General features: G+C 38.7%; 1 protein-coding gene across 1 annotated transcript; it reads right to left on the bottom strand.

Moving 5' to 3' along the window:
* Positions 1–3330: 3330 nt before the first annotated feature.
* On the bottom strand, positions 3331–15938 carry LOC124149320 (hypoxia-inducible factor 1-alpha inhibitor-like). Its single transcript, XM_046520824.2, has 8 exons — positions 15772–15938; positions 13135–13379; positions 12254–12402; positions 11285–11430; positions 10998–11104; positions 9394–9457; positions 8218–8325; positions 3331–7314 (listed from the first exon to the last, which is right to left on the bottom strand). The coding sequence occupies exons 1-8, from the start codon at positions 15901–15903 to the stop codon at positions 7270–7272; spliced, it is 996 nt and encodes a 331-aa protein (XP_046376780.1). The 5' UTR covers positions 15904–15938; the 3' UTR covers positions 3331–7269.

Here is a 15938-nt window from a genome sequence, read left to right as displayed (position 1 = left end):
TTTCAACCATGACACAAAAACAAAAATGGTCTTACCGTGCAGCAAAGGGAGACTACTCTGCACTTAGTGTAGTGCACAACCAAGAACACTATCCAAAAAGACCATATACCACTTCATGGTAGATGGTCTCTGATCCAAACCATGGTTTCCGGTAAATTAAATTACTAAAGCGTCTATGATGGGAAGATGGCAAGGTAAGCTGACATTGGCTGTCCAATGCTAAAGGAATTAATACCACTAAATATACTAATCCACACTTTCATAAAATATATGGAAAGTGGAAATTAATCTTTTATGTTTCATATTGCATGCGCTATCAATAAATTAAATATCTAAAAACGCATCTGTGAAAGGAAGCACAAAAACACAGATTCAAAAGGGAGGAAATTCTATTCCATTGCACTATTAGATGAAATATGACTAAATAGTTTTATTCCATTGCACTATTAGGTGGAACATGACTAAATAGTTTTATTCCATTGTACTATTAGATGGAATATGACTAAATAGTTTTATTCCATGGCACTACTAGGTGAAACATGACTTAATAGTTTTATTCCATGGCACTATTAGATGAAACATGACTATATAGTTTTATTTCATGGCACTATTAGATGAAACATGACTAAATAGTTTTATTCCATGGCACTATTAGATGGAACATGACTAAATAGTTTTATTCCATGGCACTATTAGATGGAACATGACTAAATAGTTTTATTCCATGGCACTATTAGATGAAAAATTACTAAATAGTTTTATTTCATTGCACAATTAGGTGGAATATGACTAAATAGTTTTATTCCATGGCACTATTAAGTGGAACTTGACTAGATAGTTTTATTCCATGGCACTATTAGGTGAAACAAGACAAAATAGTTTTATTCCATGGAACTATTAGATGAAACATGACTAAATAGTTTTATTCTATGGCACTATTAGGTGAAACATGACTAAATAGTTTTATTCTATGGCACTTTTAGGTGAAACATGACAAAAAAGTTTTATTCTATGGCACTATTAGGTGAAACATGACTAAATAGTTTTATTCTATGGCACTTTTAGGTGAAACATGACAAAAAAGTTTTATTCTATGGCACTATTAGGTGAAACATGACTAAATAGTTTTATTCCATAGAACTTCTGTTCGAACTGAATAACTTACATAACATAATGGCAAACAACACACCTGGGCCCATTGGCATAGAGAAGTGGCAAGACTATCAGAAATCAAAGTATGGGAGGTACATGTATAACAGATGTGTAGTTACAGCTGTTTTGTTCAAGTGGGTAGAAGTTGTAGGCATCACCCACAATAAAAACTTCACTCCTGAATTAACAACAACACAATTTAGACTTGGCATAGTACATTTTTCACAAATCCCTTACAAAATATTGCTACTTAAATATTTTAAAACTGAAAATTTTATTTTTTCATTAGACAGACTGTGAAAACATGTTTGGCACTTGTAAAAACCTAACAGGAAATAAATGAACTTGCAAGTGAACAAATTTAAAATGAAGTATACTTAAATAAATAAAATAAATGAAAAAATGATAATTTATTTTCCTTTTCGCCCATATCCCATTAACAACCGGCAATTGTAAGTATTCCCACATAATCAGTTTCATAACAAATGTATCCCTGTAGGACTGTAGAGTACTCCTGTACAAAAGCAAAAAGGATTGGCACACAATGACAATACAATCCAAATGTTTAAGTGCCCCAGAGACATGCTGTGGTATCTCTCAATTTTGTGATTATACTTATCTCAAACGTTACCATATTAAACATATTTTATTCTCACAAAAGGATAGGGCACAAGTTATCACAATATAGAATGCCCTCTTCCATAGATTTACATAATGCTGATTTTGCATTGAATACATTAAATGACAGAAAGGAAGGAAGAGAAACATATACATTAACATTTCTCCTCAAAGGTTTTTTGTTTTCTTTATATATGTAGGTACATTCCTAAAACTCTTTTCATTAACATGACTAGGTAAAGCTGCATTGGCAACTAGCATCAAGTCAATATTAACAACACAGCTATAAACCAAAACCATGAATCTATGTTCTAGCTACCTACCATCCATGTGTGTGTTGATTAACGTTGCTGGGGACCAATTCTATCCCAGAATCCCCACTACATCGCCTCTTACAACAAGCATATGTTGCTGGGGACCAATTCTAACCCACAATCCCCACTACATCGCATCTAACAACAAGCATATGTTGCCGGAGGACATATTCTAACCCAGAATCCCCACTACATCGCCTCTTAAGACCAGCATAGGTTGATGGGGACCAATTCTAACCCAGAATCCCCACTACATCGCCTCTTACAACAAGCATACGTTGCTGGGGACCAATTCTAACCCATAATCCTCACAGGGTTGAGGAAAGGATAAGGTTGGCTTGGCTCAGCCAGGATCAAGTACGTGTACATCACAATGGCTAAAAAAGCTAGTTTAAGAGAAAATTATCTATGAGAAAGTCTGTGACCCAAGATGATGTCTTCCTCTACACCTCATAGGAAACCAGCTTGTGTCGACAACTAGGTCACGTCGAAGTATGTTATTTCCAATCACAATGTCATGAATAGGCTTGATACTACCTACAGTGACCATTTCACCTACCGTGTTTCAGGCTTTTGGCCATTTTGGATAAGAATACTAAGCATTATAGCTAAAATGGATAGAATTATCATGAAACCGCCTTCATGTTATCAGAGATGAGTGGGCCACTGTAACTTGATAATGCCCTCATATTGCTTGACGGGCCATTGTCACGCCCATTGTTAGGTGACGTCATAGGGATAGGGAAAGGTGACGTCACGCTCAATAGTGACGTCATCTGGTTTTTTTCTATGACGTTTCCATTTTTGTAAAAGTGGGTCAGTGAAATTCATGTTGATTGCACAAAATGTTTCAAAACCGATTATTTTTATTTGATAACAAATTCTATTTCCCAACATTTCCCAAATTTGCAGAAGCCCTCTGTCTTTTCAACTGTCCTTAGTCGGGCAGTTAATTGAAGACCTCAGGCTTCTGCAGATGATAATGCCCTGAAAAATAGCGTTACCCTTATATTATTATCATCAAAGATGGCTGCCATATTGCCATTGCTAGTTTGCTGCCATGAACAAACTTGAGCTCCCTCATAGTAACAAACATCCACCCCAAACTCTGCTGAATCCTTCGAGCTGATTCAGAGAAGTAAAAAATGTCAGAAAATTAATGAACAATCCTCATGCCGGACTACATGGTGAGGCCAGGTGAGCTAAACATTCGTTTTGGCATTTCCAATAAAAATGAAACAATTTGTGTATATCAATATCTTTATTTATTTGGCAACACATAACAGGTGGTCTGGCAAGAGATAAATAAATGTTAACTGTCCTTTAATCACAGGATGAGTCTTAATAAATATGAAGTGACGAGAATTCACTTCCGTTTTTTCTTCTCAAAAAGGTGTTTGTAATGGCTAAAATATCAAACTTTGGATATAATATTTTTAAAAAAGGAAAAAAGATTGCGTCTCTTTAAAAGAAGTGCTTGGTCAACAATGGAAATGGACCTAAATCATCTCCATTTTTTCAGTTGGTACAGTCAGCAATGAGCATACCCACCCCACCCTACCATACCGCCATCCCGCTTCTCAAAGGGATGTATCTACTGCATGTGGACTAGAAATCGAAGAATGTTATTCCCCTTGATTACGAACCTTTACCTGGTATATACAATTAAGAGCACATACGTACCCATGACTTGTTTATCTGGAATTTTCTAATTCTGTAGGATTCAATAGGAACAGAATCATCCTGATCCATTGAATTTCACTGTAGTAATCAACATTTCCCAAATCCAACTTTTGTCGACTATTTGTAAAAAATTATTAAAACTGCCACAGGTACTGTACATCACTGGCATAAATGTTAACAGGTTTTTACCATGGATAACACTACAGTTTGACTGCATATTGAAATAACTGAAAATGAAAACAGTACTGATTGTAAAACAGCAACACTGAAACAAACCCTATGCTTGTGTAAGAGGCCCAACATAGGCCCAACAAAGGCCCAAAATAGGCCCCTACTGAAATCTTTCCTAAGAAAGATCCTCCAAGCCTTGTATACAGCAATCAAAAACAACGACTTGTTTCAGACACACATGCTAGCCATCACAATACTGTCTGGCTATTACCAGTAATAGTTTTATATCATTTCAGATAATTATGTGAAAACAAATTACACAAAATCCTGCAATGATCATGGATGTCACTGAAATATATCCTTGACAAAGCTCCCAAAGAATATTTTCATAAAGAATATAAAATACATGTAAGTCATTATCAAGCAGGCTTGTAAACAATGTGTGACTAAAGAGGCACAGACATCAAGTTAAGCAAAGTCTAATAGTTGCAGTATTCTGCAATGTTGCAATCCCCAGGTAGTCCCTAAACAAGTTATCCAGTAATATGTACAATTGTCTTCGGAAAGATCACACAATATACAAACTGTCATATATCAGAACCAGTAAAAGGACCCTGTTCCTGACTTCGGCACAAAATTCAAGCTTCTCAAAATAGTTTAAAACAAAATGACATTGCTCTATATTTCAAGAACATGAAACAAGGAAAAAGTAACCATGGTGACAGATTCTGGTAACAGCAGACCCACTTTTAATACTTTTCAACAGTTGTTTCAAAGAAAAGCGGCATTTGGTTTTCTAAAGCACTGTCAATAGATATAAGGGGATAAGCAACTCGCAAACATGTGACCAGAAAAGCTGGAGGTTTTACTTGAAATGGACAAAATAGACCATGGCATTGTAGCTCACCTGAGTACATTAATTTTTATCATCTTAAAATGTCAACAAGAGGAACAACTTTTGCATGTATCCATTGCCACACTGATGAACGCTTTACAATTTCTGTGAACATCAAAGTTTGTACTCCTATATAGTTGATCACCACCTTGCAGTGATTGTAGTCACAGTAGGATTATTACCCAGCGTGGGCAATAGTTTCTTATTGTTCCACAAACAAACAATTAACCATGTATTTACCGGTATGTCTAAAACACTTTGAGTTAAAACTAATACTTACAAAGACTAAAACAATCAAATTCCTAATCCCAAATTCGAATTTGAATTTTTTTCACAAACTTTTACCTTCATGCCAAAATACATGACAAAAGTGAAAAATTCAGATGCTCAAGATCACATGGACACTATTTTCGATTATGATTGCCATGGCGGTCTTCTGTGTTGAATGAACACTTGTAAAAAAATATGACAACAGACCCTCGGTCCAAGTGAGCTAAGAAAATACCAGAGCTCCTATATAAATATGTCCGTAGTAATCTTCTGTTGAAACTTACATGGCTTGTTAGTTTTATTTCATGAATTAGTTTACTAATCAGATTGAAAATATATTTAATAATCCAGTGAAATCTTGTAAGCTTCAGCATCTAAGTATGGAAAGTATCAGCCGAATACATGACTACATAGCAATATAACAAGGATTAATTGCTACATACACATCGCTAACAATCATAACATATGCATACTACTAACAAAACAACTACTCATACAGTGAAATGCATACTACTCAAAACAAGTAAAAAACACACGATACTTTCATATTACTATAGTGAGTTTTAGTGTGGTTTTACGCAGCTTTTAGCAATATTCCAACAAGATGGGTACACCAGAAATGGGCTTTATGCTTTGTACAAATGTCGGTAATTAAACCCAGGCCCTCAGTCTGTGAATACTTTAACTTTGAGGCTACCCCACCACCCTCATTTAACTATAGTTAACCAGTCATGGCAATGACAGATTATACTTTAGTAATATGAAAAAAACGGGTGTCTTTTTTAACTTCTTTTAAGTAGTATATTTGAGGCACATGCCTCTCTGCTTCTTTTGTATTATCCAAAAAATATCAACTCATCAATTTGACTAAAGTGGATTTAAATAATTTAAAAAAGGTAGGACTCTCTTGTCTCAAGCAATTTATCAAGTTCATGCAGTTAGAAGCACAGAGGTTTCACTGTATTAACATAGAGTCCACAGCAAAACATCACAATTTTAAACAAAAAGACTTATTAAATCAAATTAAGTCAAATTATGAAATATTGTTTTAGAAACGTTTGGTTAATTCCTTTATGCAACACAAAAACAAACATTCCGATTGATAAACTGATAAACTCCTTTTTAAACAACAACAATAACAGCAAAACATCAGGGTATGTCGAAAATTGAGGGGTCAAAGCCAAGCACATGGGACTGTTTACCTAAAGACTGGCTAATTTTGCAATGTGACAACTGTTCCAGTAACAGTGGGCCTCACAACATATGGAGTGTCCACCACAAAAAATGGTGTAGGAATCAAGGTGATTATATTTTATATACTGTGTTCCAGACAAAAATTACAATGTGTAATTCTCTTTCAATGTAAACACTGTAAAACAATTAGCATGACACTTCCAGGACTGGTAAACTACAAACACTGCAGCCTAATTTTCAGAAGGCATGAAAATCAAGTGTTAAATGGGCACTGTTATGTTCTATCAGAATCCTCGTCTGTTGACATTAATGAATGACTATGTCCTGCTTTCCAATCTAGGTCTAGACCATGTAACTAGCAACACGTGAGAAATGGAGCTATTGATTATGTGAAATTAGGGCCATTGTTAACTGTTTAACTGTCAATAATTTTGCGTCAGCATACAAAGCAGTGTTTAAGAGACTTGAATGTAACTCGCTCGAACTGCCATTTTGCCTGAACTTGACCACTCCTTCAAGCTGTCCGTCTTGGGAGAGGCGAGGAGCAAGCCTAATGTAACACTAGCATCTCAACTTTGTGTACACTTCTCAGTACGTCCAGCATTTTGGCACACATTGTACCCATATGAATATAATCCAGGTCTTCTATGTAAAAAGCAAATGCTTTATCTACTTTGCTATTCCACCATCCTTAACATAATATTATCTTTTCTAATTTATAATCAATCATTTTAATAATCAATAAAAGATGGAGCTGCTGGGTATATAAAAATAATTGAAACTATTTTTATTGTATGATCAAGGCTTTGGCTCCGATTCCAAAACCGTAAAACCAATCAACTGTGGCCTAACAGATAGTTCCAACATGTCAAGAGGTGATCAACAAACAGGTGATTGAATGACAGCTTGATGAAGGTGATTTATGATGATGGTGATAAATAGAGCTGATCTATGGTTGGTGGTAAGGGTGTCTCATGTGTATCTTCCCAGCACCATTGTTCTTAAAAAAGGAGGAACCTGAAATATAGAAAACAAGTTTAGATCTTTCTCATTTGGTTTTGTTCTGTTTGTTTGTTGTTAAACGCCACACTCAGCAATACTCCAGCTATTTGATAGTGGTCTGTAAATAATCAAGTCTGGACCAGACAATCCAGTGATTGACATCGATCTACGCCATTGGGATGTGATGACATGCATCACGCAAGTCAGCGAGCCTGACCACCCGATCCCGTTAATCGCCTCTTACGACAAGCATAGTCTGCTTTTACAGCAAGCATGGGTTGCTGAAGACCCATTCTAACCCGGATCTTAACGGGTACTTTCTCATTTGAGCATGAATAATGTTAAAAGGCGTTATGTAACAACTACCTGTAACCCGGGTGTCAGTACCTTTGAGTCAGTATGTTGCAAGTTGAATGGATTGGAACTTATCTTACTTCATGTAACAAATCACAAGCAATCGACCAATCAAAACATTCCTCCATGCAGGGGGTGGAGTTACCTTTCATGGTTTGTCTTGTCAAGTATGTCAGACAAGAGTGGATCTTATTTGTGAGGAGGCTGAAATGCTGTACAATTTGTAAAGGTGCTACAAATCCCCTGATAAAAGACATGAGAACCCCTCTTAACTTGACTTCAACATCCAGACTGATGCTGATTTTATAGTGCTAGCCCACTGAGGTACCATGCCACAGTTTAACATGAATACCCCACTCAGACACAGTATACTGACACCAAACTGACCAGTCCTTGTTTTAGTTTTTTTAATACCAGGCAGGGTAACAACAAGTATCATCTTTAATGTCTTTGGTAATGACGTGGCCGGGGATCAAACCCCGGACCTTCCGCTTTCTGGGCCAACACTCTACCACTAGACCACGGAGGCAGTCTCTGTTTTGTAAGCACAGGAGCAGGGCTCACCTCGTCAGCATCATTGAGGGCATCTGTGATCATCTTCTCAATGTTCCTCATCATGGCGACCTTCTGCTGAGGTTTCAGTGGGTACACAACTTTCTCAGTGGGGGCTGACTAAACACAGCATGTCACATTGTACACAAGAAGTGGGAAATTTCATAAAGGGCTTTAAACAATTTTCATATAAATAAAATGTCCAATAGGGTCGGACTGATGTTGGGAGGACAGCATGGACATAAAAAACGTAGATGTAAAAAACAACATTTTCTACAGCTTTTTCTGAGAAGTATTAAAATGTATTTTCTCAACATTGTCAAGGCTGATCATTAAAAAAGCCAAGAAGTAAAACTTGCTTATCCTCATCTACATATATATATTCAGCCATCTCTGCCTTGTAGCCCCATGGAAGGAGAGTTTTCAACATTTTCTATTAAATCTTCAAGAATCCTTTATTTCAATGGCATGGAACTTTCACGGAAGTTTCACCCTTTTGGTTTCCATTTAACTTTGCCTCAATCAGGGTTGGTGACTCAAACCCTCTAATTCTTGTCCAGACTGTCAAGGCCTTCAAGTAAGTTGTTACTGTCCGTGAAATAATTGGCCTGACAGTGTTGAAACGTAACCTTTGATGTCACTGAATTTTGACCCATTTGCAAATGTTCCCAAAACCTTGATCTTGTTGGTGAATCAGTACAACAGGGTGCAACTGGAAATGTGTTTAAATTACGTGAAGAAACAGAAACAGGCTCATCCCCAAACTGTGCCTCTAGCTACCTTCATAACAAAGTTATAAGCACTTCCGACTTAATGACATCACTTCCAGTATGGGAGAACATACGCCCAATACAGCACAATGTATCTATCTACCTTAATAACAAAACTAAAAGAACTTTTGTTTCAACCACATCACAGACCGTATAAGTTATCAAATGCTATAACCACTACATGCAAATGACTTTTAAAAGACCTGCCAAAAAATACATTTTAGAAACAATGGAAAACATACTCTACAAATGACCTTCACCTCACACTTAAGTCACTCATGACCTTTTCCAACCTTGGCCACACCCTAAGGATGGCAATGTGGCTTAAGAAAAAAAGTGCTGTGGCAGGGTCAAATTCAGACAAAATCTTATAGCATGCATATTGTCATGGTGCTGTCACATTATCAGTCATACCAACCTTGTACCAGAAGTTGACCGACACAGTAACACCCCTATTTGGCACTGACTCCACTTGGTGCCACCTGCAAATATACAGACAATACATGAGTGAGTGAGTGAGTGAGTATGGTTTTACACCGCTTTTAGTATTATTCCAGCAATAGCACAACGGTGTACACCAGAACTGGGATTCACAGATTGTACCCACATTGGGAATTGAACCTGGGTCTTCGGTGTGACTGGCGAATGCTTTAACGCTTTAAGTTTTGCACCAACAGCAAAAGACCACGACTCAAACAACCATTCAAGTCCCCAACAAAGGGACATGTGCATATTAAGGTCCTAAGAAATACTAAGTTAACTATTTTTGTTGACAATGCTTCATAGGCATATTCAGTTTCATTTAATGTTTCTACCCATGAAAATCCGGGTTAGAAAAAAAATAATAGAACTTCAGAAACCCATGCTTGTCGTAAGAGGTGACTGACGGGATGGGGTGGTAAGGCTCGCTGACTTGGTTGATGCATGTCATCGTATCCCAATTTGCATGGATCAGTGCTTATAGTAACAATCACTGGATTGTCTGGTCCATACTCGATAATTTACAGACCGCCGTCATATAGCTGGAATATTGCTGAGTGCGGCGTTAAACAACAAACAAACAAACACACAAAAACTACTATACAAAGACATATACTACCAGTACTACATATACTGCTACTGCTACTACATGTACTACCGTATTCGACGTAATAAGCGCCCTGCTCTAATAAGCGCCCACGGAGATATTTGCTAATATATTGGCTAATGAACAATCTCAGTTAGCATCCCTTCCAATTGATTAATGTACACAAGACTTATTTATTTGTGTATAATACGCACTCGTATGTCATATGCATCCTTAATTATGGGCAATTATATCCTGGAAAAATATATCTCTCATATATAAACATTTCAGGCTGTCAGCATAAACCACAAAATTTACGATCTTTCAACTCAAAATAATATCCTAATAAGAGCTCCCTACTTCTAATTTTGACAGCGCCCTGGGCGCTTATTACGTCGAATACGGTAATACTTATACTGTTGCTTCTGCTGCTGCTATTGGTGCCGTGATGTGTTGATCGATGCTCATGATGTCAATCACTGAATTGTCTGGTCCAGACTCAATTATTTACAGACCGCCGAGGCGAAGGGAGAGGGTGAGGGAGAGTAAGGGAGAGGGAGGGGGAGAAGGAGAGGGAGGGGCAGAAGGTGAGGGTGAGGGAGAAGGTGAGGGGGATAGGCAGAGGGAGTGGGAGAGGGAGAGGGAGGGGGAGGAGGAGAGGGAGGGGCAGAAGGTGAGGGAGGGTGAGGGGGATAGGCAGAGGGAGTGGGAGAGGGAGAGGGAGGGGGAGGAGGAGAGGGAGGGGCAGAAGGTGAGGGTGAGGGAGAAGGTGAGGGAGGGGAGAGGGAGGGGGAGGGGGATAGGTAGAGGGAGTGGGAGAGGAAGAGGGAGAGGGAGGTAGGGGGAGGTTGAGGGGGGGAGGTTGAGGGTGAGAGGGAGGGGGAGAGGGCAAATGCTCTTAAAAGTGTTCTTAAAAGGAGGTTGGACTGTCAAGCAACAACATGGAAACTACATACCAATACACAGGCAGGTACAGGACGTCCCCGGGTCCGACAATTGCCTCGTGGCCTTTCACATCTCTGAACTTAGGGAATCTCTTGAAGTCAGGGTTGTCAAAATCAACCTGAAACATGATCCAAATGAAAACATAGTAAGACAACTGTTACTGTGACATCTGGTTGAATGCATGTTTTTATCATTACTTTTACACATTTCTCTGGAGCAAATACACATATACACATTTGAAATCGATTTCTTACACATTTATTTTGTGAACGATGGGACACATTATGTGAGAACTCACTTGACTCTGTCTGTCATGAGGATGGAAAATAGGGTATGGGTAGAGGCATTCAAACTGGGACGGTTCAAACAACAGGAAACGTTTGAAGCCCTGGATCTGAGCGAAGAAGTTCTGTTGTTCATCATAGTGAGCTGGCGTGATGACACCTGAAAACACACAACACCTTTACAAAGCATCATCAGACACCGACGAACAAGTGAATGATGTTTCATGCCAGCCACCACTATTCCAGTCATAGTGTAGCCTGTAAGTAATCACATCCGGACCCGGCAGACCAGTGGTTGATAGCATGAGCAGCAATCCATGCCAGCAGGAAGACACCAATGATGACAAGGCATGTGTCATGGCTACTTATTCAGCATTGGACTTCAGAGAGAGTGGGTTGGATTTGAAGCATCTTCAAGGCGGAGGGACACCAGAAATGGGCTTCACACATTGTACACATGGGGAATCGACCCAGGTCTTCCGAGTGACGAGCAAACGCATTAACAACTAAGCTACCCCACAGGCCCATGAGATTTCAGAACTACATTGTCATGAGTATATAGCTGCCACTCAACCACAACAACACTTCTTGTTTACTAATCGAGAAATATTTTGTCTTTACACAGAAATTTGTGTAGATATGTTGACGACAGAAAAGAGTTTGATTTAATTCTGAACACTCCCATCATGATCAAAGCCTGCCACTAATTGTGTGCTGGATTTACCACACTGCTAAGATGTTGCTTAGGAGTAAAGGACATACTCCTAATTACTGTCTGATGAACATTTTCAGAAAGGACATCCATGTGTCTTTTCAAGCAGGATGTATTTTTGATCAAAGAGAAGTGAAACGTAAGTGGTTGACTATTCTTTCATATTAGAACAGTCACTGACAGTATCAGTAGTATCGACATTTCACTTGTCATCAATGTGTGGGGGCATGGACAGTTTCAAGGCACTGCTTGGTCCCTCCCGTGTACACACCGTCCATGCCTATGAGCAGGAGGTTGGAGGTGAGCTGCCCCCACTTGAACTTCTTCTGCTGCTCCATGATCCAGTTCCAGTTGAAGCCCATGAAGTCCATGACGATCCGCTGGTCCACCGAGTCATTCAGGGCCTGCTGCAGGTAGTACCTGGAACAACACATACATGTAAGACATAATACTTTGTGTTTGTTGGTTAGCACCACACTCGGCAATAGTCCAGCTATATGATGCTGGCCTGTAAGTTATCAAGTCTAGACCAGACAATCCAGTGATTGAGAACAACCGTCCATGCTGATGGGTTAAGATGACATGCAATCAACCAAGTCACCAGGTCTCTTACAACCAGCAACCTATGTTCTCAGATCTTACCGTGGAGAGACATCATACAGTAAAAAATCTAACTTTAAAAAGATTGACTCGAGCCAATTATACATCACCACCCATGAAACCCATGAGCATAGTATGGTGCTGACGAACCAAAAAATCCACAATCATAGGTTTCTGGCACACCCAAGGGATGTAACTCTGCACAATCCCTGAAAAGACTAGGCCACCTGTGCCCTGCCTAACTAAGATCTTTTTTCATAATGAATATATGTATACATGTCACATTGATTACTACATCTTGCAACCCATGCTTGCCGGATCGGATGGTCAGGCTCGCTGACTTGGTTGATGCATGTTATCATACCCCAATTACGTGGATCGATGCTCATGATGTCAATCACTGGATTGTCTTGTCCAGACTCGATTATTTCCAGACCGCCGTCATATAGCTGGAATATTGCTGAGTGCGGTGTTAAACAACAAACAAACAAACATGCCTGTAAGCTAAACAACACAAGTTGATTATTCGTTTGTATGTCGTCACAACTGTACCTTTCAGAGCCAGGGCTGCTGCTGTTTACTTTGCTCTTAAATTCATCAAAGGTCAGATCCATGTGTTTTGTGGGTGGGACAAAACCAGGCACATAACTCATTTTCTTTTCATCAAAGTAGAGGAACTTGTGGTTGCTTGAGGAGTATACGGTGTAAGTACCCTCGCCGATGTTTGACCCCAAGTAGTCCAGATTCCAGTGGAGTGCGGACTTCACCAGGTCCGTATCCGTTAAGATGACAGGTTGCTGAATGAACAAGGGTAGAGTGAGTGAATGAGTTGGGTTTAATGCCGCTTTTAACAGTATTCCAGTTATATTGCTATGTGTCAGCTTAATGTGGGAGGAAAGCCCGAAGTGATGCAGGGCTCAGACGTTTACCACTTTTGGGAAATCCAAGAGCATTGGTCTTGTGCTGACAAACCTTGAAACATAATCGCGGCGAACCGGGATTCGAACCTACAATCATAGGTTTCTGGCGTGCCCAAGGGACGCAACTCTGCAAAGCGAATTGCAGCTCCTTAGAAGACTAGGCCACCTGTGCCCCCAAACAAGGGTAGAATATGAGTCAACACTTATGGACATGAGTGGAACACAGTCAAATAAATCAACTGATTCATGACAACATGTACTGAGCTCAAGATACGCTTTGGGTTAATTAGGTATTTTACACATGGGTTTGATTTCTATTGGATATGCAGAATTTTTAATAGGTATTCACAAAACATTTTACCCGCTTATTTCCTTACATTTGGGTATTTTAACTCGAAAACCTGTTTCGTAACAATCCCTGTAGATCATTTAAAGTAGTATACACATGTTTTACCAAATGTAACCGTCGGTAAATAAATTTTGCAATCACCTGATATACACTAATTTTATCTGACAGTTGAAATATATGCATTAGATCTATTTCAATAGCATTTTCATAGGTTTAGTTTAGCATATTTCAAATCAATGTGTATTTCACAAAAAAACACAGCTTATCTACAACTCTGATGTACATGGTAATACATTCATTGAAATACACTCTAAGTGACTTAAAACAGAAGACAGAAGCATGTAGTCATAACTATAACAAGAAAACCTATGAAATGAACTTAAGCCTATTGTTGTGAAATGTTTCGTTACCATAACCATATTACCTTGACAGAGGTATAATAACTGTACATACACCTTTACTTTAATGGTTTGTTAATTATTATGCCCAGCCCAAATGAAGTTTTGCAGGGGAGGTCGAAACACAGCTGTCCATCACTTTTCGATTCTGGAGCTTGTAAACTCTTAAACCATTCAATATTTCTTCATGCAACTTAATTTTCACATCTTTACTTCATGCAACTTAATATACACATCGACCCGTGAAGATTCCAGGGTAGAATAGGTCTTCAGCAACCCATACTTGCCGTAAAAGGCAACTATGCTTGTCGTAAAAGGCGACTAATGGGATCAGGTGATCAGACTCACTGACTTGGTTGATACATGTCATCGATCCCAATTGCGTGGATCGATGCTCATGTTGTCAATCACTGGATTGTCTGGTCCAGACTCGATTACTTTACAGAGCGCTGTCATATAGCTGGAATATTGCTGAATGTGGCGTTAAACATGTTAAACAACAAACAAACATACAAAAACTACTATACCACTACATATACTACCAGTACCACATACAAACAAACAAATAAACATACACTGAACTTGTGCCTTGTGCTATTCAGGATTTTAAATATATTTTTGCTGCTTTTCCATGGCAGCAAGTAGGAATTTAAATGAGGGTAGGGATCGTGTCCAAAGAATAACCCATACAATGTTTCTCTTTTCTTTGTATCAGACAAGTGCTGAACTAGTGGGTTATGCTTACTGAGATTTTGCCCTTACGAGTAAAACTAAGATTCAAATGAGGGTTTCAATTTGTTGTTTAGTCATCTGTCATAATGGTATAATGAGGTATATGGTATATACGTTGTTTTATTTGTGCACATAAAAGGATCAGGGATATTGATGAATTTATCCTCTTGAAATGTGTTCTATCATTTTGCTTAATCCATCCATGACAATCAGTAATCCAGCTGAATTAGTATTGAGCTCAGATTGGCTTTTGGATGACAGAGAATGCACATTCCTTGTAAGATCCTCCTGCCCGATAACTTGCATGAAATCATTCTTATCCAATGTCAACTTCAAACTTGAATATTCACGTAATAAATTAATATAACAAAAAGGATTCACTGGAAAAATATTACGTATGATAAAGTAAAAAGTCTGTGTACGTGATACTCAACATGTAGCCCTCAAAAGTGACATGTGTCATGTCATTTACACTCATATAGTACCAAAAAAATCGTCTGGAGACTGCCATTGACTACACGCGCTATGTCACGTACGCATATTCTCTTCACTAAACGGGTCTCCTGCACCGCAGAAATCAACAAAAACAACAGAAAGGAGCTTGCAAACCTTGAATAAAAGATACTGTTGTCACAATATCTTTATTATTAACCCCATTTACCAACGTGAGCTATTTAACTGTAAGGCCCTTGCCTCAGCCAGGTGTTGAAAATGTAAACAATGGGCACGTACCGCCTGTCAAGCGTTATAAAGCGATTGCCTAGTCTAACTTAAATGAAACGGCACTTACTTCATTAGCAATTAACTTCTCCGCCTTAGGATCTGTACAACTGAGTCTCGGAATGGGCTCTGGTGTGAAGGTGTACTGTTTAACTTCCTTGGAAACTTCTCGTAGCGTATCTTCTGCCGTAGCAGCCGCCATGATTGTGTTCAAGAGGACCAGTCATTGATAGGTAA

This window comes from Haliotis rufescens, unplaced genomic scaffold (assembly GCF_023055435.1).
Source record: "Haliotis rufescens isolate VD_foot unplaced genomic scaffold, xgHalRufe1.0.p SCAF_11, whole genome shotgun sequence".
NCBI classification, from domain to species: Eukaryota; Metazoa; Mollusca; class Gastropoda; order Lepetellida; family Haliotidae; genus Haliotis; species Haliotis rufescens.
Note: the sequence above shows the minus strand (reverse complement) of the source record. Positions and strands in the feature narration are given on the sequence as shown.